The 19,394-nt window shown below is 39.8% G+C and overlaps 1 protein-coding gene across 14 annotated transcripts in view; it reads right to left on the reverse strand.

The window, feature by feature from the left end:
- Positions 1–19,394, reverse strand: part of PPP1R12B (protein phosphatase 1 regulatory subunit 12B) — a 205,135-nt gene that overhangs the window by 105,300 nt on the left and 80,441 nt on the right. For 8 of the 14 annotated variants that reach the window (XM_038541861.1, XM_038541860.1, XM_038541863.1 and 5 more), the window contains 2 exons: positions 18,697–18,876; positions 15,283–15,465 (listed from right to left, as the gene is read on the reverse strand). In XM_038541861.1, the coding sequence (XP_038397789.1) occupies positions 15,283–15,465; positions 18,697–18,876 (363 nt within the window). Of the gene's footprint in view, positions 1–5,928; positions 5,982–14,475; positions 14,787–15,282; positions 15,466–18,696; positions 18,877–19,394 lie in introns of those variants that run through there. The other 6 variants (XM_038541864.1, XM_038541865.1, XR_005361781.1 and 3 more) reach the window with 5 other exon arrangements.

Here is a 19,394-nt window from a genome sequence, read left to right on the forward strand (position 1 = left end):
TCTGCTTCTCCCTCTGCACGTGTCTCTGCTTCTCTCTGTCTCTCATGAATAAATAAATAAATAAAATATTAAAAAAAAAAAAAAAGAAGAAGAGAAGGGTCTAGAAGGAAAGAAGTTCTTCAAGGACTTAAATCAGATTTCTCTTCAGAGAAGGGCTATAAAAGAGATCTATTATCTTCCCTATCCAATCACTACACTTTTTAGAGGACTCAGATTCCTTTAATTAAGCCTCAGTTGCATTTTTAGTCAAGTTTCCTGAGATATAATTTACACACAGTAAAAACTGCCCTAAAAAGTTTAGAGGTCTATGAGTTCCAGGTTTTGACAAGTGTGTATAGTCCGGTAGCCACGACCGCAATCAAGATTACAGAACAGTTCCATCACCCTCCAAAATTCTCATGCCCCTTTTTAGTCAATCTCCCCCAAGTCTCAGCCGAAGGGGAATTTTCTTGTCATTACACACAAAGCTTTAAAACTTGATAATGAAGGAACACACCAAGTTTTTCATTCACACTAAAAAGTAGTAAGTAAACCAGTAACTGGCCCAGCGCACTAAATTAGGTATAACTACTATCCTATAGATCATAACAAAAATGAGCCTAAGACCTTGTGAAATAAAATTCCTTATCTTCTATTCACCAGTAGCCACCATTCTCTAAGTTTTAGGAAGGTGGAGGCTATTTTTTTGCCACGACATCATTACATTTAGCACTGTGCCTAGCCTATTGTAGATGCTCCAACATGGTTACTGGACTCAATTAAGGTTATGGAGGAAATTTAGAGTTCAAGTCATCATAGTTTTAAGATTGCCCCAATTTCCTATTTGTTTGTTTACCATTTTAATGTTTCATCAACAGGGTATTGATCCATTTATTCATCATAGTCTTAAAGATTGCCCCAATTACCTATTTATTTGTTTAGCATTTTAGTGTTTCATCAACAGGGTGTTGATCCATTCCTTCCTTTTCTTTATTCCATTTAACTGACCATTGTCCCCTCTTACACTTTTTTTTTTTTTTTTTTTTTTTTTTTTTTACCTACTCCAGATACTACACTTCAAGATAAAGGAGGCCTGACTCCCAGCAGGATCTCGTGATAAAGTAGTGATAATTAAAATTTAGATAAGAAGTGCCATGCTATAAAGTGATTGTGCTCTGGATAGGAAACCTAGTACTGTCTAAGGGGTGAGAAATAAAACATAGAGGAGGTGATGTGAACAGAACCTAGAGACTGAGAAGAGGCCTCCTAAAACCAAGGCCGGGACAACACTGCTTATGGCACTGTTCCTCGTTGCAAGCAGGAGAATGAGCTGATCAGATCTGCACTGTAGAGGATGGACTGGTGGGAGGGGGCAAGGGAGAAGGTCAAAGTTCCAGCTGGGAGTGCCCAGGTCAACAGAGGGCGGTCGTGGATAGAGAGGAGGGAGTGGAATTGAAGGATTCTTGACAATGAACGACAGGATTTGGTGAGGAAGAAGTTACTTCTTGGTGAAGTAAAAGAGAAGGCTTCTAGTTTCATTTGTATGCTTCTCAACTGGGTGACACTTAGGCAGGAACCTGAACAAAGACTTTTTAAAATACATGAAAACTGGGACACCTGGTTGGTTAGTTGAGTGCCTGACTCTTTTTTTTTTTTTTTTAAGATTTTATTTATTTATTCATAGAGATACAGAGAGAGAGAGAGAGAGGGGGGCAGAGATACAGGCAGGGGGAGAAGCAGGCTCTGTGCAGAGAGCCCGACGTGGGACTCGATCCAGGGTCTCCAGGATCACACCCTGGGCTGCAGGCGGTGCTAAACCGCTGCGCCACAGGGGCTGCCCGAGTGCCTGACTCTTGATTACGGTGCAGGTCATGATCTCAGGGTCCTGGGATCCAGCCCTGCATGGGGCTCCAGGCTTAGTGGAGAGTCTGCCTGGGGACCCTCTCCCTCTCCTGCTTCCCCTCCCCCTGCTCACATGCACACACTCTCTCTCTCTCTCTCTCAAATAAATAAATAAGCCTAAAAAAATACATGAAAACTAATAGACTTTTCTCTCTCTTTCCAGCTTTTCTGGGTCAGAGGGAAGGGAATGGTTTGGTTTGTTTATACTCTTTCTATAGAGGACTCAAGAATCCTTAAAAATGCATACCTGTAACAATACCTTAAATCATGAATATGGGGGCGGGGGGGGGGGGTGACAATGGCCAGAAATGGCTATCATTAGGTGTGGCTACTGGAAGTCAAGCACTGTTCTAGTAAGTCCTTTCCACGCAGTCGCATGAAGCTCAGCAGAGAAGTCTGGGCTGGAAATACAGACGTGTGACAGCTGAGGGCCTGGAGTGGACAAGATCAGCTAGAGAGTCCTGAGAAGAGAAACAAAGAAAGCCTGGGGAACAATATGTAAGGTGTTTGAGGAAGAAAACGGGCTAAAAAGGATACCAAGAAGGAGCAGTCAGAAAGGACAGAAGTGGGCCAAGAAAGAATGGTAGTAGGTATCTCAGGGGTCAACGTAGAATAAAGATTTAGGAAGGCAGCCGTCAACGTCATAGTGTGCTGCTGGGAGTTCAAGGTAAAAGATGAAGCAACTGAGGAATCTGATGGTCAGGAACACCACAGGGCCCTGATAGAGCAATTTCACTGGACAGGAGGGTGGGGAGAATGTCTACTTTAATAGGCTGAGGAGAGAACAGGAGGCTAGGAAGTGCATAAAGGGGCATGAGAGGGCTTTTCCAAGAGCAACAGCGAAGACAGTGAGACATGGTGACCCCAGAGGGCAGTGCAGCAACAGGGGTAAGTCTATTAAGATGGGAGGGACAAGCACCTGTCAAGGACAAACAAAATCCTTGTGCAGGAGTATTTCTGTCACAGATACAGCTAAGCCTGCAGCTCTACTTCCCACTGCTTACAAATTTTGTGTGCCAAATGTTCTTTCTTTTAAACGCTGTGAGCTTCATTATAAAGGAATGCAGTTCTTGAAGGATCCTTGAGCTATTACTATATTTTATTTACATGTCAATGAGCAGTGAGCCACTTCAGCACAAGTGCACCACATTTGTGAATCACATTCAATTTCCCTTTTCCAGGTTAGAAGACTAAGATTTATTCAGAGGAAACAATTTAAAGAAGTAGGTCATTATACTACCCAGGATTAGCTAAGAGACTCTGGGAAAGGGGGAAAAATGGTTTAAAGACAAACCAGAAACAATGAACCATTCAGGTAATTGCTGTCATCCAATCCCAATTTTTAAGTATTTCTTAAAATAGAAATAAGCCTGCCCATGGCTCTGGAATTCTCCCAGATGTGAACTTCTCATACCTAGCATCCTCACAAGATACTGAACAAGCCAGTGGACCCACAAGGCAGCTTCTCATTTGTTTCTCAAAAACCCATATTTCCTATTTTGATTTCAGATAGGATAGAAAGTTTCCAATTTGCTGTATTTTCAGGAGTGTTATCTCCCCAAACACTCATTTACTAGAAGTTCTGTTTCTTAATTGGTTAATCAAGAAGGTTAAAAATATCAAGAGGTTCTAACCACTGTGCTCACTGCTAGCTTATGGTACAGGTTAGTCCAACTAAGACTAGGCACTGGCACACATCTGCTCAGTGGGAGCAGCAAGCATGGGCTTTAAAATCCAAAAGACCTGGTTCTGAATCCCGGTTTTGCCGTTTAGTAGTTCTGTGGCTGCGGGCAGGTTCCATAATGTCTCTGAGCCTTAGTTTTCTTATATCTTTTAAGAAAACAGTATTACTTATCTCACAAAGCTGTGAGGATTAAGTGCATCTGGGAGCTTGCATATAATATAACAAGCTTTAAAATATATGAATTGTCTTACCACGTTTAAACCATTCCCTTGTTCGAAAGCCAGCTCAAATTTCATCTTCAGTGGCTTCATGAAGCCCTTCCTAACCTGCCCATCTTACATCCTTCACCTTCTTCTCCGAACTCCTAACACCTGAACACGATGTTGCACTCAAGGATGGACTGTTCCTTAATGTATCCTCTTGGCTTACTACATGCATATTTGGTGTCCCTGATCTTCAGGGCACAACCTAGGACACATCCCTTTCTTATCACACCCATGGATCTCAGCACAGCGTCAGAGGGCCACTGAAGACTCAGAATTCAGTGATTTTGGAATTCGATACTACCTACAAGTCTCCTTCACTCCACTGATTAACCAGTTAAGAAATTGAGCCCGAAGACATTGAATGGCTTGCCAGAGAAGGCGGCTGAAGAGTAAACCAGGTCTCTTGCCTTGCACCCGGGAGCCTGCTGTGCTCTCGGGAAGCAGCAGCATAGCAAATTCCACGAGGGCTTCGACAGGCCAGGAAACATCTGCACTCCCTGGATTAAGCCACTTCACATGGACCAGGGTGGATCTGCTTATCTACTGACTGACCCAAACACAACAGCGGTCTTTGGGTCCTGACACGACGCAGAGCAACTGACGCTCCTCTGCTGCCACCTTCTGGCAGAGCGTACCACGACATGGGCACTTGTTGGCGTTTTCTTCAGCAAATACTCCCCCCACACCCATTACATATCAGGCTCTGTGGGAAGAAGAAAACCCAATAAAAAAGCACTCTCAAGAAGCTCACAATGTAGAAATAAAGAGAGACTACACACAATTTGATTAATTAATTGGTTAAACCAGTCCTAAGAAAAGTGCCAGGAGAGAATACGGACCTCAGGCTGGAGCTGGGGAAGCCGGGTAGCCAGCGGTGGGCTCTAACCTACAGGGGTTCTTACAGTGTGAATAGAATTTCATCCAGCAAGGAATGGCAAGAAGGCCATTCCAGAAAGAAAGTCGAGCACACGCACAGAGGGTCACAGAAGTAAACCACGTTCAGGAAACGGTCTGGGTTTTCTCCCTGAGTACATACAGTGATGCAAAACCAAAGACCCAAAGCACAAGAAGCAGCGTAGACAGCGACAGATGCTAACAGCAGAACAGCGTATTTCTGGACGGGCTCAGCTCAGAGCCTACTGAGGGATCTCTCCACGGGGCTGACAGAACCACCCACCCACAGAATCCTCTGCGCTGCCTGACACAGCACAATTTCAGATTTTGTCAGGAGCTGGTCCTCTGGGCATAAAAGATCACTCTGGAACTTCCCTTCTTATAGGTAGGGCGAAACGCCGGCTTCCATGAAGAGTCGATGTGACTGTACAGTTTGTAGTATGCAAATAGCTCAAAGAGCTCGCCTCTGCATTTCAGAATTTCCTGTTCAAAGGCCGTCTAACCCTTAATTTACCTAAACCAGCTTCTCTCTGTAATTGCCTACATATCCAGCAATTTTTTTGTTTTATTTACTTAAAATGCATTATATAATATTGAAGGTTGAAAAAGTTATTATAAAGCATACAACCACCAGGGGCGCCTGGGTGGCACAGTTGGCTAAGTGTCCAACTCTTGGTTTCAGCTCAGGTGGCGATCCAGCCCCATGTCGGACTCTGCACTTAGCACGGAGTCTGCTTAAGACTCTATCTCCCTCTGCCCCTGTCTCCTCTCTAAAACGAACAAGCCAATCTTAAAAAAAAAAAAAAAAAAAAAAGAATAAAAAAAAGAACAGAACCGCTATTTATCATCCAACTTAAGAAGAATACATTACCAATACCAGTTTCCTCTTGAAAAGAGATGTATGTTCCTACCTTTTGAAATTCTTAATTGTCCTCTGCTCCTTTAACCTCTTGGGTGGGATCCTTAAGTCAGTGCACATGTTTAAATTCTTTAGGAATATGAAGAAACACCAGTTCTAAACTGGTTATTCTGAACACTGGACATCTTATATCCTTCAACATCCACCCTCTCCCTCTCCCCCCAACCACACCAAATAACACAAGCAAGCAAGTCAGCTTCCCAAGGGACCATCGGGAAGAGAAGAGGACTGAGGGAAAAAACACATGTCTAGGATATCAAAGGCATCAAGCAAAGAAATTTTACCTGCTGCTTCTGCTATTGCATGCCCATTCCTGATGTCTCAACTCAGCATACCGAAAGTTAGCTCCCAAACACAGAAGGTGCTAGCAAATTATGGCAGGGGCTTGATTCAATTCCCCAGAACACAAAGATCAACTCCCTGTGCCTCGGATTTCCATAGAACCAGGAACAGTAAGGAACTCCACTGCCAGATCAAACTATTCTAGGATAGAGCAGGTCAAACTACCTCTGACACACCTTGCGCACACCTGTGCAGCAGCTTCCCAGAAGCCCCATTTTCAACAAATGGGTGGCCACTCCTCTGGTTGTCCTTCCCTAGTAACCTAGTAAACACCAGAGTTCATTTTGTAAGATTGTTATAAGTGACCGTCTTCTTCTAACATGGGAAAATCAACCGGTAGGAGAGAAAGGGGCGGGGGTCTGAGAGAAGGCACAAGATTTTGGTCCCTCCCACACGTCTCCAATACTCACAGCTCTGAAAAAAGAACCACTTTATCAAAAGGAGATTAACTGTAAAAACACAGCTGATAAGGGCTTTGAGTAGCAGGTGTTGGGTGACTGCTCACTTTACTCTGAAGTGGTTGGGGAATTGGGATAGAACCACCAGAGGCTCTGCTGCATCAGGGAGGGAATGGATTCCTGTCCTTTGGAATGCATGTGTCCCAAGGGGGTGGGAGAAATGTTTTAAACCTCCACTCCTGAACCGTTAAGTGGCGTACTGAGGAATTATGTGACAAATGCCACTGTCTCTGGAAAATGAAGTGAGTTTGTGTCTCCATAGCTGTGCTTAGCAACAGAAATACAGGAAAAAGATAACAGACTTGGAAATTCAAGACCCTTAAACATTACTGTAGTAACTCAGGGCAGGCACCATCCGGGTCTTCTTTCCCAGAATACTTCGGTGGAGCTAAACAGTATTATTTTTATAAACAGCTTTATTGAGATACAATTCACATCCCCAGTTAAGTGTACCATTCAGTGGTTTTTAGTACATTCACAGTTATGTAATTATCACCATCATCAACTTTGAAACATTTTCATCACCCCAAAAAGAAACTGCATATGCACTGGCAGTCACTTTCCAGTTCATGTTTTTAAATATAGATCAACAGCATCATTCTCACTGGCTAAATGGTACCATGTTGCATCAAATCTAAAACGTCACCCATTGTGAGATGTACCGCCACTTTACCACTAAAAAAGAAAGAGCAGCGCCAATCACACACGCTTTTCATCACCTTTTCACTGCTTGATTTAATAGTTATTGAAAGGGATCTTTTAGAATTAGACATATTTTGTACAGCAATGCACACATCTCCGTGGATGTAACATTACACCTATGCCAAATTCACACATGTGCAGGAATGACAGCTAGCAGTAAGGCGTTCTGATTTCAGATACAGTGAAATGTGAAAAATGTTCACAGTAGAATCAACAGTATCAAATATTGCACAGTATGGAGCGTCCTTGGTTACAAAACAACAGAAACTGACCTCACTAACTAGGCAGGAAAGGAATCACACAAGCACGGTCTCTATAAGCTGATGAACTAACATAATAATGTATCATCTAAGCAACCTAGAAACCCTTAGAATGGGGGTAGAAAATGTATCTACTGCTATATACACTTCACTCTCTCCCTGTTCCACAGTCATAGTCAGGAAGAGAGAGAACTATCTATCTCAGTATAGAAAAACGTAGTTAAGTTCAGCTTTTTTGTAGTCTTTTAGATAAGGAAAGAAAATACCTATTTTAGAACCAAAATTGAGAGAGAGTGGAGGAGCTGTGGAATCTCCTTTCTAGAGCGCCTTTCCCAATTAATTGACAACTGCCTGTCTTTAGCTTGGAGACAGTGAAATGAGTCTTTAAAAAACCATGACTCAGAGTTTAATTACTTGGTTTAAGTTTCTAACATTCCAAAGATGATGCCAAATTAATTTGCTGACAGCTTCACATTAGTAGGAATAACTACCTAGCTTATAAAGACCCCAAGGGATTCAAGGTCGATAAGTGTGGTATATACGACTCAGCCAATACGGACGGTATCCTGGCCAAGCACAGTCACACGTGGGCTATCTGAGAAAGAGAAACAATTTTAGCTTCTTGTAGAGGAAAACTATTTTAACCGTTTCTACAAAGAAAAGGACACCAATAGGGACGCCTGGGTGACTCAGAGGTTGAGCCTTTGGCCCAGGGCATGATCCTTGAGTCCCAGATTGAGTCCACCTCACGTCGTGCTCCCTGCAGGGAGCCTACTTCTCCCTCTGCCTGTGTCTCTGCCTCTCTGCGTCTTTCATGAATAAATAAATAAAATCTTTTTTTTTAAAAGGAAAGACACCAATAAAAAAGATGTAAAATTCAGTATAAAGTTAAATGGCAGTACTTTGTCATCTATATTTCATTTCTTATTAAAGTTGCATATGTTAAAAAAAAGAAAGATGTAAAATCCAGGGTTGGGTTGAGAGGAGAAAAGCTAGAGGAGAAACAGAGCAAGAGGATCAAAGGCAGACACTATCAGATTCTAATATTAGCCAAGGGAACTGTTTACATTTTGTTGCTAAGGAAAACTTGGCGCTTGGGAAAATGAACCCAACCACTACACTATTGTGACAGCTGCCGCTTGGCTCTGATACCCCTGCAGAGTTATCTGCCAACTGCCTGCCACTTGCCATTTCTGTCCTGCTGTCTGCCAGTCAAATCAACCCCGTTACAATCAGATGACCCTGTTGGTTTCTATAATCCTCAGGGGCAAGCCAAAGACTGGATGGCGGTGATTACAGTACCATGAAGGTAGACTGGGGCATGCTGGGCTACCAAGTAAGATGGACTGGCCCCTGAATCAAAATCTTTATTCCTAAATCCGAAAGAAGAAATGGTTAGTGAGTTCAAGGACAAGAGACGAAGAGGCTTGGGTGGTGACCTCCAGGTGCGGCTGACTCAAGACGTGATAGTAGGCAAATCACTCCAGGCTCCTAGGGCCTCACCATTTGCATTTGTAAAACAGGAAGTTTAACTTCTATTCTTTACATCAGGTAAACAGAATACATGTGCACATACTTGAGCTTTCCAGGAAAGAAAACAACAGGAACTTTGTAAATCCAAAATCTTAAAACTAATAAATGATTTCAGCTTATGTAGCAAAATAAAAAATTATCTAAAATGCTGCAAATCTTGAATTTCTTGACTCTTGTGTTTACTCTTCAGTGATTATGGCCATCGTCATGGACTTACATCATAAGAAAGACCTTTGTTCCTAGAATTAAAATTTTTTTTCAGGCTCCCTTTCTCTGCCCTGCTTAAAATGGTAATAGTTTATCACTCTGGAACTTTGGAATATATAGAAAAAAAACAAAATAAAAAATGTCCGTAATCCCCCCCCCCCGGAAAAATCTAGTGTTAAGATCTCCATGTTTATTATTGTTTGGTATTATAATCTATTTTTTGTATCTAGCTCTGCCCATTTAATGACGTATCTGTAGTTATAACGAATTGACTAAAGCATACAGGGTGTAAAGCAGAGACTGATCATGAGCCAATGGGTCGGCACACACCTATTTACCCCTCCTTAGGACCAAACATTCTCAGAAAGGAAAAGCCAGCTGTGCAGGTTTAATGGCAAGACCCACTCCCCAGTCCACATGCCCTAATTACACTACAAATGGAGATTCTTTCTGAGAAGTGGCTTTTCCACTGGGTGGGCCTCGCTGTGGCCAGTTTTAAAGCCCCATTTATCCCAGTGCTCACTAATTGTTTCAAATTGGACCTGTGAATGTGAGCTTCAGGCCTCCATCATGGTTCCCAGCAGGAGTCCAAATGCTTCCACAATGAGCTGATTACAGAGAAAGCTGCAGCTTCAAGAGAATTAGCACCCAGCATGCTCTTTCAGAAGGAAAATTTAGCTGTTTTCAAAACATGTGATTTTTTTTTTCTTTCAGCTTATGTTTCTCTAGAGGGAGAAATTCTAAATGGCTTTAATTCTGTAAAGGCTTAAATGATATGTTTTATTTGATCAAGTCATTCCCCAGCTGAAAATACTTCAGTGGTATTCCATAGCTTTGAAAACAGAAGTTCAAGTTTCTTAGCATAGCACAACAAAAATCTACATGATTTGGTTCCTGCCTACCTCTCTAGCTCCACAATTTCTAAAGTATACCCAGTAGAATACCAGTCTTGGGTTTCTGTGAAAAAAAAAACAAAACAAAACTATTCGATGGACACAGAAATTTGGAAAATGCTGCAAATTCTAACTACCCCCTTCTCCATACCCAACTCCCCCCAACACCCCAGCCCGGAGAGGAAGGATCCTGAAAAGGCTTCTGAGTAATCCTGTTTACCTTTGCTTAACCCATTCTTTTACAAACTAATTTGGCCACAGACTGTCTGCCTTTTTTTTTTTTTATTAATTCATCTAAATCTGTTTCACAAAGACACCTTCAGAAATGCAACACTGGCCTTGCCATCTCCCAGCTTCAGGTATACTGAACTTGTTTTTTGAATTTCTTGGGTTCCCTCTAAAATACCATCCCCTCCTATTGCTACTTATAATTCACTTCTAGTTGTCTTCAAAATTCAACTCCAGTCACCTCCTCTGGCACACCTTCTCCGTCACCCTACTCAGCCTAATTTAGATTCCCCTCCTCCGTGCCCTCACAGCAATCTATACATATCTTTATCAGAGCACTTAACAACTGACTATATTATTTGATTTGCTTGTTTGCCTTCCCACAATAGATAAATTTAAGCTCTCAAGGGCAGGAAAGATGTTTTTCTTTAACCTTGTATCTTTAATAACTGTGCCTGGCACACAGCAGTCTCTCAATAAATGGATGCTTTATATATGTGGGTTCCCATTTAAATAGGATTCTATATACAAACAACACAGTTCCAAAATCTTTTATTCTAGGAACTGCTTCTGATTAATTTGCCATTTTTATACATGTGTCTATCTTCAGTACAACTGGTCACTTCTAATTATTGTTACCAAATTAAATAATAATTTGAGGTTTCTGTTTTGCATCCAAAAAATTCTATTACATAGTGATCTGCATGTAATACTTCTAAGCGTATCTAAGAAGCTGTATCTGCTAACTTTCTCTCACAGTGGTTCATTTCCTTCAGTGTTTATAAGGTTCTATGTGAGTTTGTCTTCGGTCAGCAACTGTTTTATAGAAATTCTTTGTACCCTGGGTTGTCAGTGTGTTTCTTCATGGTAGTTTTAAAGTGCTTGTGCCAATGGCCCCAGATTTCAAGACTGCAGACCTAGTTTCTTTGCTAAATTCTTGGCTGGGGGTGGGGGGGGCACCTGGGTGGTACAGTGGGTTAAGAGCTCTTGTTTTAGGTTTGGGGCATGATCTCAGGCTCATGAGATCAAGCCCTGCACTGGGCTCTGCACTCCCCCTCTCCCTCACCACACTCTATCAATCAATCAATCTTTTAAGGAAGAAATTCTTGGTTTGGGATTTCCACACTATATGGGTAGTAAGAATTTCCCAGAAAAGATTTTTCTGTCCCTGCCCAGACCCTTGAATAGGTCCTATCCTATCCTTGACATTTCTTGGGGCCACAGACAAAGTACCCTTATCATGAATTAGGCAGCCTTTTGAGAACTCTAGCTTTATACAGGTTCTTGGTTACAGCCCCTAGCCTAGTCAGGTCCAAAGCCATGCTTCCCATAACCACACATGGCATTAAAATCTGAGCCTCCAGATGCTAAGATCTACTCTATAGGTCTTCAACCAACCCTGAGCCTCTCAAACTACTCTGGTCTTTGGATTCTTTTCAGTTTTGTCACCTAGCAGTTCCCTTTCACTTTTCTGAACTCAATTATACTTTCCTACATTTATAATGGGAGAGGGATCCTTATAAAATCTATCTACTATGTTCCTAGAACCTTTTCCTAAGTAAATTTTGAATCCATTCACTTTTCTCCATCTCTTTTACTATTATCTATGTGCAAGCTACTTGCTCTCTCTCATGCCTCTCTCTATTCCTGTCCATCTTTCCCTGTCCAATGCATATGGAATAATGTAACCAGAATAAAAGCCAGAATTTAAGAAAATGTGAGATCAAGTTATATTTTTATATATTTTCTATATGACCCAGCAATTCTACTCTGAGGTATATATCCAAGAGAAATAAAAACATATGCCCACACAAAAACTTGTACATGAATGTTTATAGTAACATTATTCAAAATAGCCAAAAGATGGAAAGAACCCATGTCCACCAACTTATGAATGGCAACCAAAATGCAGTATATCCACATTGCAATTTGTTTGAATAGTGTTGGAATTCCAACACTATTGGAATAGTGTTTGGCCATAAAAAAAAAAAAAAAAAAAGAATAAAATGCTGATACATGCCACAACAGGAATGAACCTTGAAACATTATTCTAAATGAAAGAAGTCAGTCACAAAAGACCACATATTGATTCTATTTATATGAAATGTCCAGAATAGGCAACACTATAAAAACAGGAAGTAGATCAGTGGTTGCTTCGGTCTAGGAAGTGGGTAGATGAGGTGGGAATAGGGGGGCAATGACTAAATGTATGGGATTTCTTTTTAAGATGATGAAAATGTTCTAAAATTGACCACGATAATCATTGCACATATCTGTGAATATGCCGAAAATGACTGAATTGTACACCTTAAATTATATGGTATATAAATTTTGTCTTTATAAAGATGTTAAAAAAAAAAAAGCTTCCAGTAACTCATCATGGTTCTTAACATATATATCCAAAATCTTTGTCCTCAGCCATAAGACTTTGTGTTATATAGCTCCTATTTATTCCCCAAGCCTCACCTTAGATTGCTCTTTCCCTAACTCTCTACATCAAAGTCACATCCTCTCTCAGATTCTCCAAAGGATCAAGCACCTTCCCACCTTAGTGGTATTCAATAGCCATATTTCTGCCAGGAATGCTTATCCCCTTCTCCTAGCTACTATTTGTCCTACACATTTTGAGCATCATACCCTTAGGATAACCTTACCCTGCAGGAGAAGGGAGGTCTTCTGTAGGTGGATACAACTCACACTACCTCTCCATAGTATATATTATAATTATTTAATATTTATCTTTCTTCACTACCATGTATGTTTCCCAAGGGCTGAGACTGTTTGCTTGTTCACCACTATATTACCTGGGTTCATCATAATACTTTGCAATGGCAAACACTCAATAAATATTTTGAAAAAAAAAAAAAGAATGCTAGTGACTGAGTCCAACAAATGTTATGTAATGTCTTCTTATTTATCTTGTGCCATTACTGTATTTGTCTATTATCTAATAAATATCTAATATCTCCGTTTATTATTTTGTGCCGTCCTAAAAATGCGCTTATCTTGAAACACCACATTCATGTAATTCATCAATATATATATATATTTTGATATATATATATATATATTTTTAAAGATTTTATTTATTTATTCTTCATAGAGACACAGAGAGAGAGAGAGAGAGAGGCAGAGACACAGGCAGAGGGAGAAGCAGGCTCCACGCAGGGAGCCCTACGTGGGACTCGATCCAGGGTCTCCAGGATCACGCCCTGGGCTGCAGGCGGCGCTAAACCGCTGCGCCACCGGGGCTGCCAGATATATATATATATATTTTAAAGATTTTATTTATTTATTCATGAGAGACACAGAAAGAAAGAGAGGCAGAGACACAGGCAGAGGGAGAAGCAGGCTCAGGCTCCATGCAGGGAGCCTGATGTGGGACTCGATCCAGCGTCTCCAGGATCAGGCCATGGGCTGAAGGTGTGCTAAACCGCTGAGCCACACGGGCTGCCCAATTCATCGATATTTTAATTTAATTCTTTTATTATTATATTTGCTGCTTCTGGAGGAATTATGTCCCAGTGATAATATATGGTACACAGTACATAACAAATATTTGTGGCTTAAGTAAAACCTCTCAAGTAAAATTAGTATCTGTAGCAGGTGCCATCTTATTGTTCATAGGTCATAAAAATCCCAGAAGACAGTAACTGTTTCTCTAGGTTTCTCTAAATAATGGTATGTACACCTAAATATTTAATAATGCAGTTTGATAAAAAGCCTGATTTACCCCTCCTTTCAGGGGTCATGATCTTAGTGATGAATTTAACTCATTTTACTTGTGTCAGCCCAGAAGCATTTTTGAAATGGAGTTTTTTCTAGCTAATATTCAGAAAATATTACTTTCACATTTAGTCCTAGATGAAACTAATAATACCTAAATTACATCCAAGCTATTATATATATAAGCATTCAATATCCAAGATTGACTTATTAAAAATTTTCTTGGCTGGAAACCAGTGTAAAGATGATGCTCTGCAACCTATTACCCCAGAAAACTTTCTCCAATTTTTATATAAAGAAATGAAAAAAGAAAGGAAGGAATGAAAGAAGAGAAACACTATTTTTCAACTCACTTAACATTTCTCTTCTGCTTCTCAAAATTTTAGTTTTAGAACTACCATTATAATAAACAAACATCTAAAAAATTTAACTCATTGTACCTTGTGGATGATAAGACTTATTATACATATATACACACTCACAAATACAAAATCTCCTTCCTTTGGAGATTCAAAAGAAAATGAGGTCAAACTGAAATCTAAATTTTTATACGATTTCACTTCCTTTTCTAGTCTTAAAAAAGGAATAAATATGGCTTCAGTTTTTAAGTAGATCTGAAACAGCTACATGGAGTGCATTCTATTTTTTTACTTTTTCAAGTGGGAGGAAATGTCCCATTCTTCTTGGTCACATCTTCCAACATCTTCTAATATTGACAATCAAAAAGTTCTTCTTAGCTTCTCCCTTAAATCTCTCCTGTGCCAATTCATGACTGCTCTCTCATCATTTTCCTCTAAAGAAATTGTAAAATAACCGGTCACTATCCTTCTGCCATCATCCTACACTATTCAGTTCTTTTTCTGGTATTCTTAAATTAATTAAAATGATATCCTAGCTTTATTTCTCTGAGCCTTTTTCATGCTACGGCTTTTCCTTGCTGCCAGGGAAGTCTTCACAGACTCCTCAAAACAAAAGAAAAGATCTTTCTCTGTGCTTTAGGTTCTCTACCACAAAATGGGGAAACAGTGTCTGACCATGATTTCTTTTTTAAGACAAATAGAAAAAAGATATGCCTTGTATTCATAACAGAATAAGTATCTATGCTAAATAATCAGAAAAAATTAAGATCTCCGCCAAAAATCTCCCAGAAGCAAAATAGACAACCCAAACTGTAACATAAAGATCTACTTTCATAAATGTATTTGGGATTGGGGGAGAGACTTCACACCCATTTCTTTATCTCCTACCTCAAAGCAGAACCCTACAAAGGAAATCAGTACATAACATACCTCCTCCTGTCCCTGGCTTCCACAGAGGAGTCTGTTCCAGGAGTGGAGAGCAGAGTGGCAGTTGTAACCCCATTGGCAGTGTTAGGTGGAGGGCGATTAGTGATCACACAGAGTGGGGTGCTAGAAGAGACATTGTCTGCTGTTTTCTCTACTGTTGAGTCAGCCTGGGATTTGTAAGGAGTCCTGAAATAAAAAACACAAAAACAAAAAAACACAAGCAGAAAAAGGATGGTCAGGCATGCCACATAACAAAGCAGGAGCACACAAACACACACACACACACACACACATACACACACAGGGTTTGAGATAAGTACCTAGAGAAATCTTGCTCAGATTTTTTTTGTTGCTTGACTGGATTTTTAAATTCTGAGCTCTTAAATCTTAGAACAGTATGATTATACATTTAGTTTGATATCCTCTGCCCAAAGAGTTATATTTCATGAATTTTTTTTTGCTTGAGATTTAGAAAATTAAAAAAAAATAACTATGGCATAAGGAAGATAGTAACATATGCAAGAGTGCTTTAAATGATTCTTGAGTACCATCTGGTCTCCACACAGGCACACAGAGGCAGGGCCTCTCCACACACATGAAAACGACACTAAAGTCACTTACGATATTGGCCTCCACCTGCCCCTTAATTCTTGGCAGTGAGAGTCTTTGTGGTAGTCCTCAGCCTAGATTAGATGACCATCTTCTTGGATTCCAGAGATATTTGATAAATATAACCTCAGTATGCTTAGTTTTCCCTTACCTAGCTCAGCAACTGCTCTCTTTCCACTTAACCAAATGCCTGATTGTCTGTAATCTTAAGTGCATACATGAGCAACAGAAACAAAAACTAGTAAGATTCTATATGTAACCTTAACTGCAGACTTTCCAACAGCAAGCTGTATAATTAAACTCATTTACATGAAAACAAGATCTTTGTTTCTTAACAAAGAGTTGAGAGCAACCATTGGCTCTCCACCCAAAAAGCTATCATTTGTGATGTCACAGCTTGTTGCTGGGGTAACAGAGATCCAAAATTGATATTCACAGAGATGAGAAAAGCAATGAAAATAAGGAATTTTAAAAATCTGGCTTTTTTTCCCCCACTTACTCACAATTACCAAAAATGCTTATAAGTAGCTATAAACTCATTTTCAAATAATCACATCATTAGAATAAACTTGAAAGCAATAATTAGATTGTAAAAATCTAAATATGGCACCTAGATGCAAATATAAAAATAGAACAGTTTTGAACTGGTATCTAAAAAACACAAGCCACTTCTCCAGAAACAATTAATGACTCAGAAAAAAGGTGAAACTAAATTCCTCAGACTTACAAGATGTATGAGTCTATAGGATATACTAATAAAAGTAGCCAGAAACAAAGCTATAAAAAAATTACACTTATCAAAACCTTACCAGACATTCTTTTAGGTTAATAACATGTTTTGTTCTTTCTGCGATTTTTTTCTCCTGTGGAAATGCCAAGGATTTTATTTTATTGAATTACAGAATAGGACTTATACTATTATTTTGAAATGTGGTAAAATGGGAATAATGATACCTTAAAAGTCAAGGGTCTTATGATGATTAAATAAAATAATGTATGTAGAACACTTAGTATAGAGCTCAGAGTAAAATACAAGCTCAGTGGAAAACTAACAGTGAAATAGAAGCTCTGACATGGACAAATCTAGGTTCAAATCCTGCCTCAGTACCTTACTAGATGTGTGATCTTGTACAGATGATTAAGTTTTGGGTCTCAGTTTCCACACCTATAAAATAAGAACAATATATGTGTGCCTGAGATATGGCTAACCCATATTCATTTTCCTTTTCTTCCTAACAGAATCCATCAATTATTGAGGGCAGCATTGCACCTACTTAAAAATCCACATTTTCCAAAGTCTCCCTGGCTGCTAGAGGTAGCCAGGGAGACATGAGCAGAAAATTAGCACTTTGGGGAAAAACCTCAGTTCAGAAGCATACCCTCTTGGTGCGTTTCCCCCTTTCTTCCTTCTTCCTGCCTAGAATCAGTCATGACAGCTAGAGCTTCAGAGGCAACCCATGGAAATGGAAGCATGATCTAAGAACTGTGAAACAGAAAGACAGAAGGATATAGGATCCTTTGATGACTCTGAAGCTGTGGTGCCAACCCTGCAAATTTCTGGACTTTAAGTGAGAGAAAAAAATAAAGCTTTATCATATGTAAGCCTCAGTTATTAGGACTTACTGGTACATGTGAATAAACCAATTGCTCATGTAATTTTTATTTTTTTTTTATTTTTTATTTTTTTTTATTTATTTTTTTTTTTTTTTGCTCATGTAATTTTTATAAGTACCGAAGCCAGTGCTCGGCACACGATAGGGTTCAACAAATGGTAGCCATTACTATTTTTCCCTGGTCTCAACTCTTAATAGTTAAGCAATTAACCTCTCTGCATTTCAGTTTCTTCATCTATGGGTATAATATTTACTACACCTATGCAGATGAACTATTATAAGGACCTAATTAATAAATGTCAACATAATTGTACAGTATTATTATTAATAATCCATCTTGAGCCTATCCCTCCCAGCCAAACAAATAATCACCACTTATTTTAAGGAAAGAAATATAATAAATGGACAAAAACCAATCAAGCAACACCACCAGAGTGTTCTTGCAGCAACACTATCATCACTAATGTTTTTCATTTTCTTTGTGTCAGTTCTAGAAACACTACCTCAAAAAAGAGTCCCTTTGCCATACCCCAAAGTAAAAAGGTCTCTGGCCATACACATAAAGGATTGAAAGCCATAGTCAAAACCACAGCTGAAGTCCTGGTGCACTTTCACGATGAAGTCTTTCCCATGCTACCCTTTAGAAGGACTAGACACTACTGCCCTAGGAACAACACAAATCTAGACAAATTTAGACAAACACACATCTCTTCCTTCTTACAGTGTTTCCAGCAAAAACTGAGCTGAGAATTTTCAGAAGGCTATAGGAAGCTTATGGAACAAGAGTTAGCTTATCATCTGTTTTGGGTTTATATGCTGTCCGAAAAAAAGAGTAAGTAGAAGAGACTCCTACTCACGATGACTAGAAAATCAATGTAAGTGAAGTAATGTGGATATTTTTAATATGTGCTTTCCCATAATAGGATGACCCTTACAAAGTAATTCCACAAAAGCAGTCACTTTAAGTCGAAGCCTAACACCAAGTACAAAGACACATACCCTATGATTATTCAATGAGCAACTGCTGAGTGCCTAATACAAGTCCAAACAAAACATCCTTGTTAAATCATGGACATTTTCACACGAATTCAAACTTGTTCCACAGTGACAAAGTCTCTTTGGTTTGAATCTCTTATGTGTATCCAGAGGCATGAGTTTTGATGACTGTAACTCAAATGGCCCCAAGAAGCCTTACCTGCCATGGTGTACAGATGCAGCAGTGTTTGCACTGATTGGTGTAGGGCAAGAGGCAGGTTGCCACCTGCTGCCCCGAGAGGTAGATGAACCAATGGTAATGGGTGAGGTAGCAGGAGATGAATTGCGATTGGCTGAAATGTAGGGACTTGTGGGGTCACTACTTCTACCAAATGAGGCACTGCAAAACAGCACACAGTCACTTTCTTCAGGACATGCTGCTCACCCACCATGCCCCAGCACCACCTTCCCCCCAGATTGTGCATTTGAAAGGAATGTAGACCAAAGAGAGGATATGGCAATTGGGAAGTGGAGTGAATGATCAATTCCAGCTATAGCTGGGTCACTGGCAGCAAGCAGGCATCTGTCAATCATCCAAAAGAGTGAAGGAAGCTTGAGGAGAGATGATATGCAATAAGAGAAAGCAGAAGAGCAGTATATAGGAATAGAATAGGGGCTGAGAAACATTTAGCAAATAGAATAATTTTATTAGAAAAAGTAATTCCCAACAAACCCCAAGGCAAAAAAATCATGCAACCCCAAATGTCTACCTGATATAGAAGTAGCACTGCAGAAGCTAAAGTAAGACCAAGAATTTGTAGAGGTTTTGGAGTAGAAATTTAAAATTAAAGAATGGAGAATAAAAAAGCTCTGTGGGGAAAAAAAATGTCTCTGAGGACAGTGGTTATTAAGCCTAAA

The sequence above is a fragment of the Canis lupus genome, chromosome 7 (genome assembly GCF_011100685.1).
Source record: "Canis lupus familiaris isolate Mischka breed German Shepherd chromosome 7, alternate assembly UU_Cfam_GSD_1.0, whole genome shotgun sequence".
NCBI lineage: Eukaryota > Metazoa > Chordata > Mammalia > Carnivora > Canidae > Canis > Canis lupus.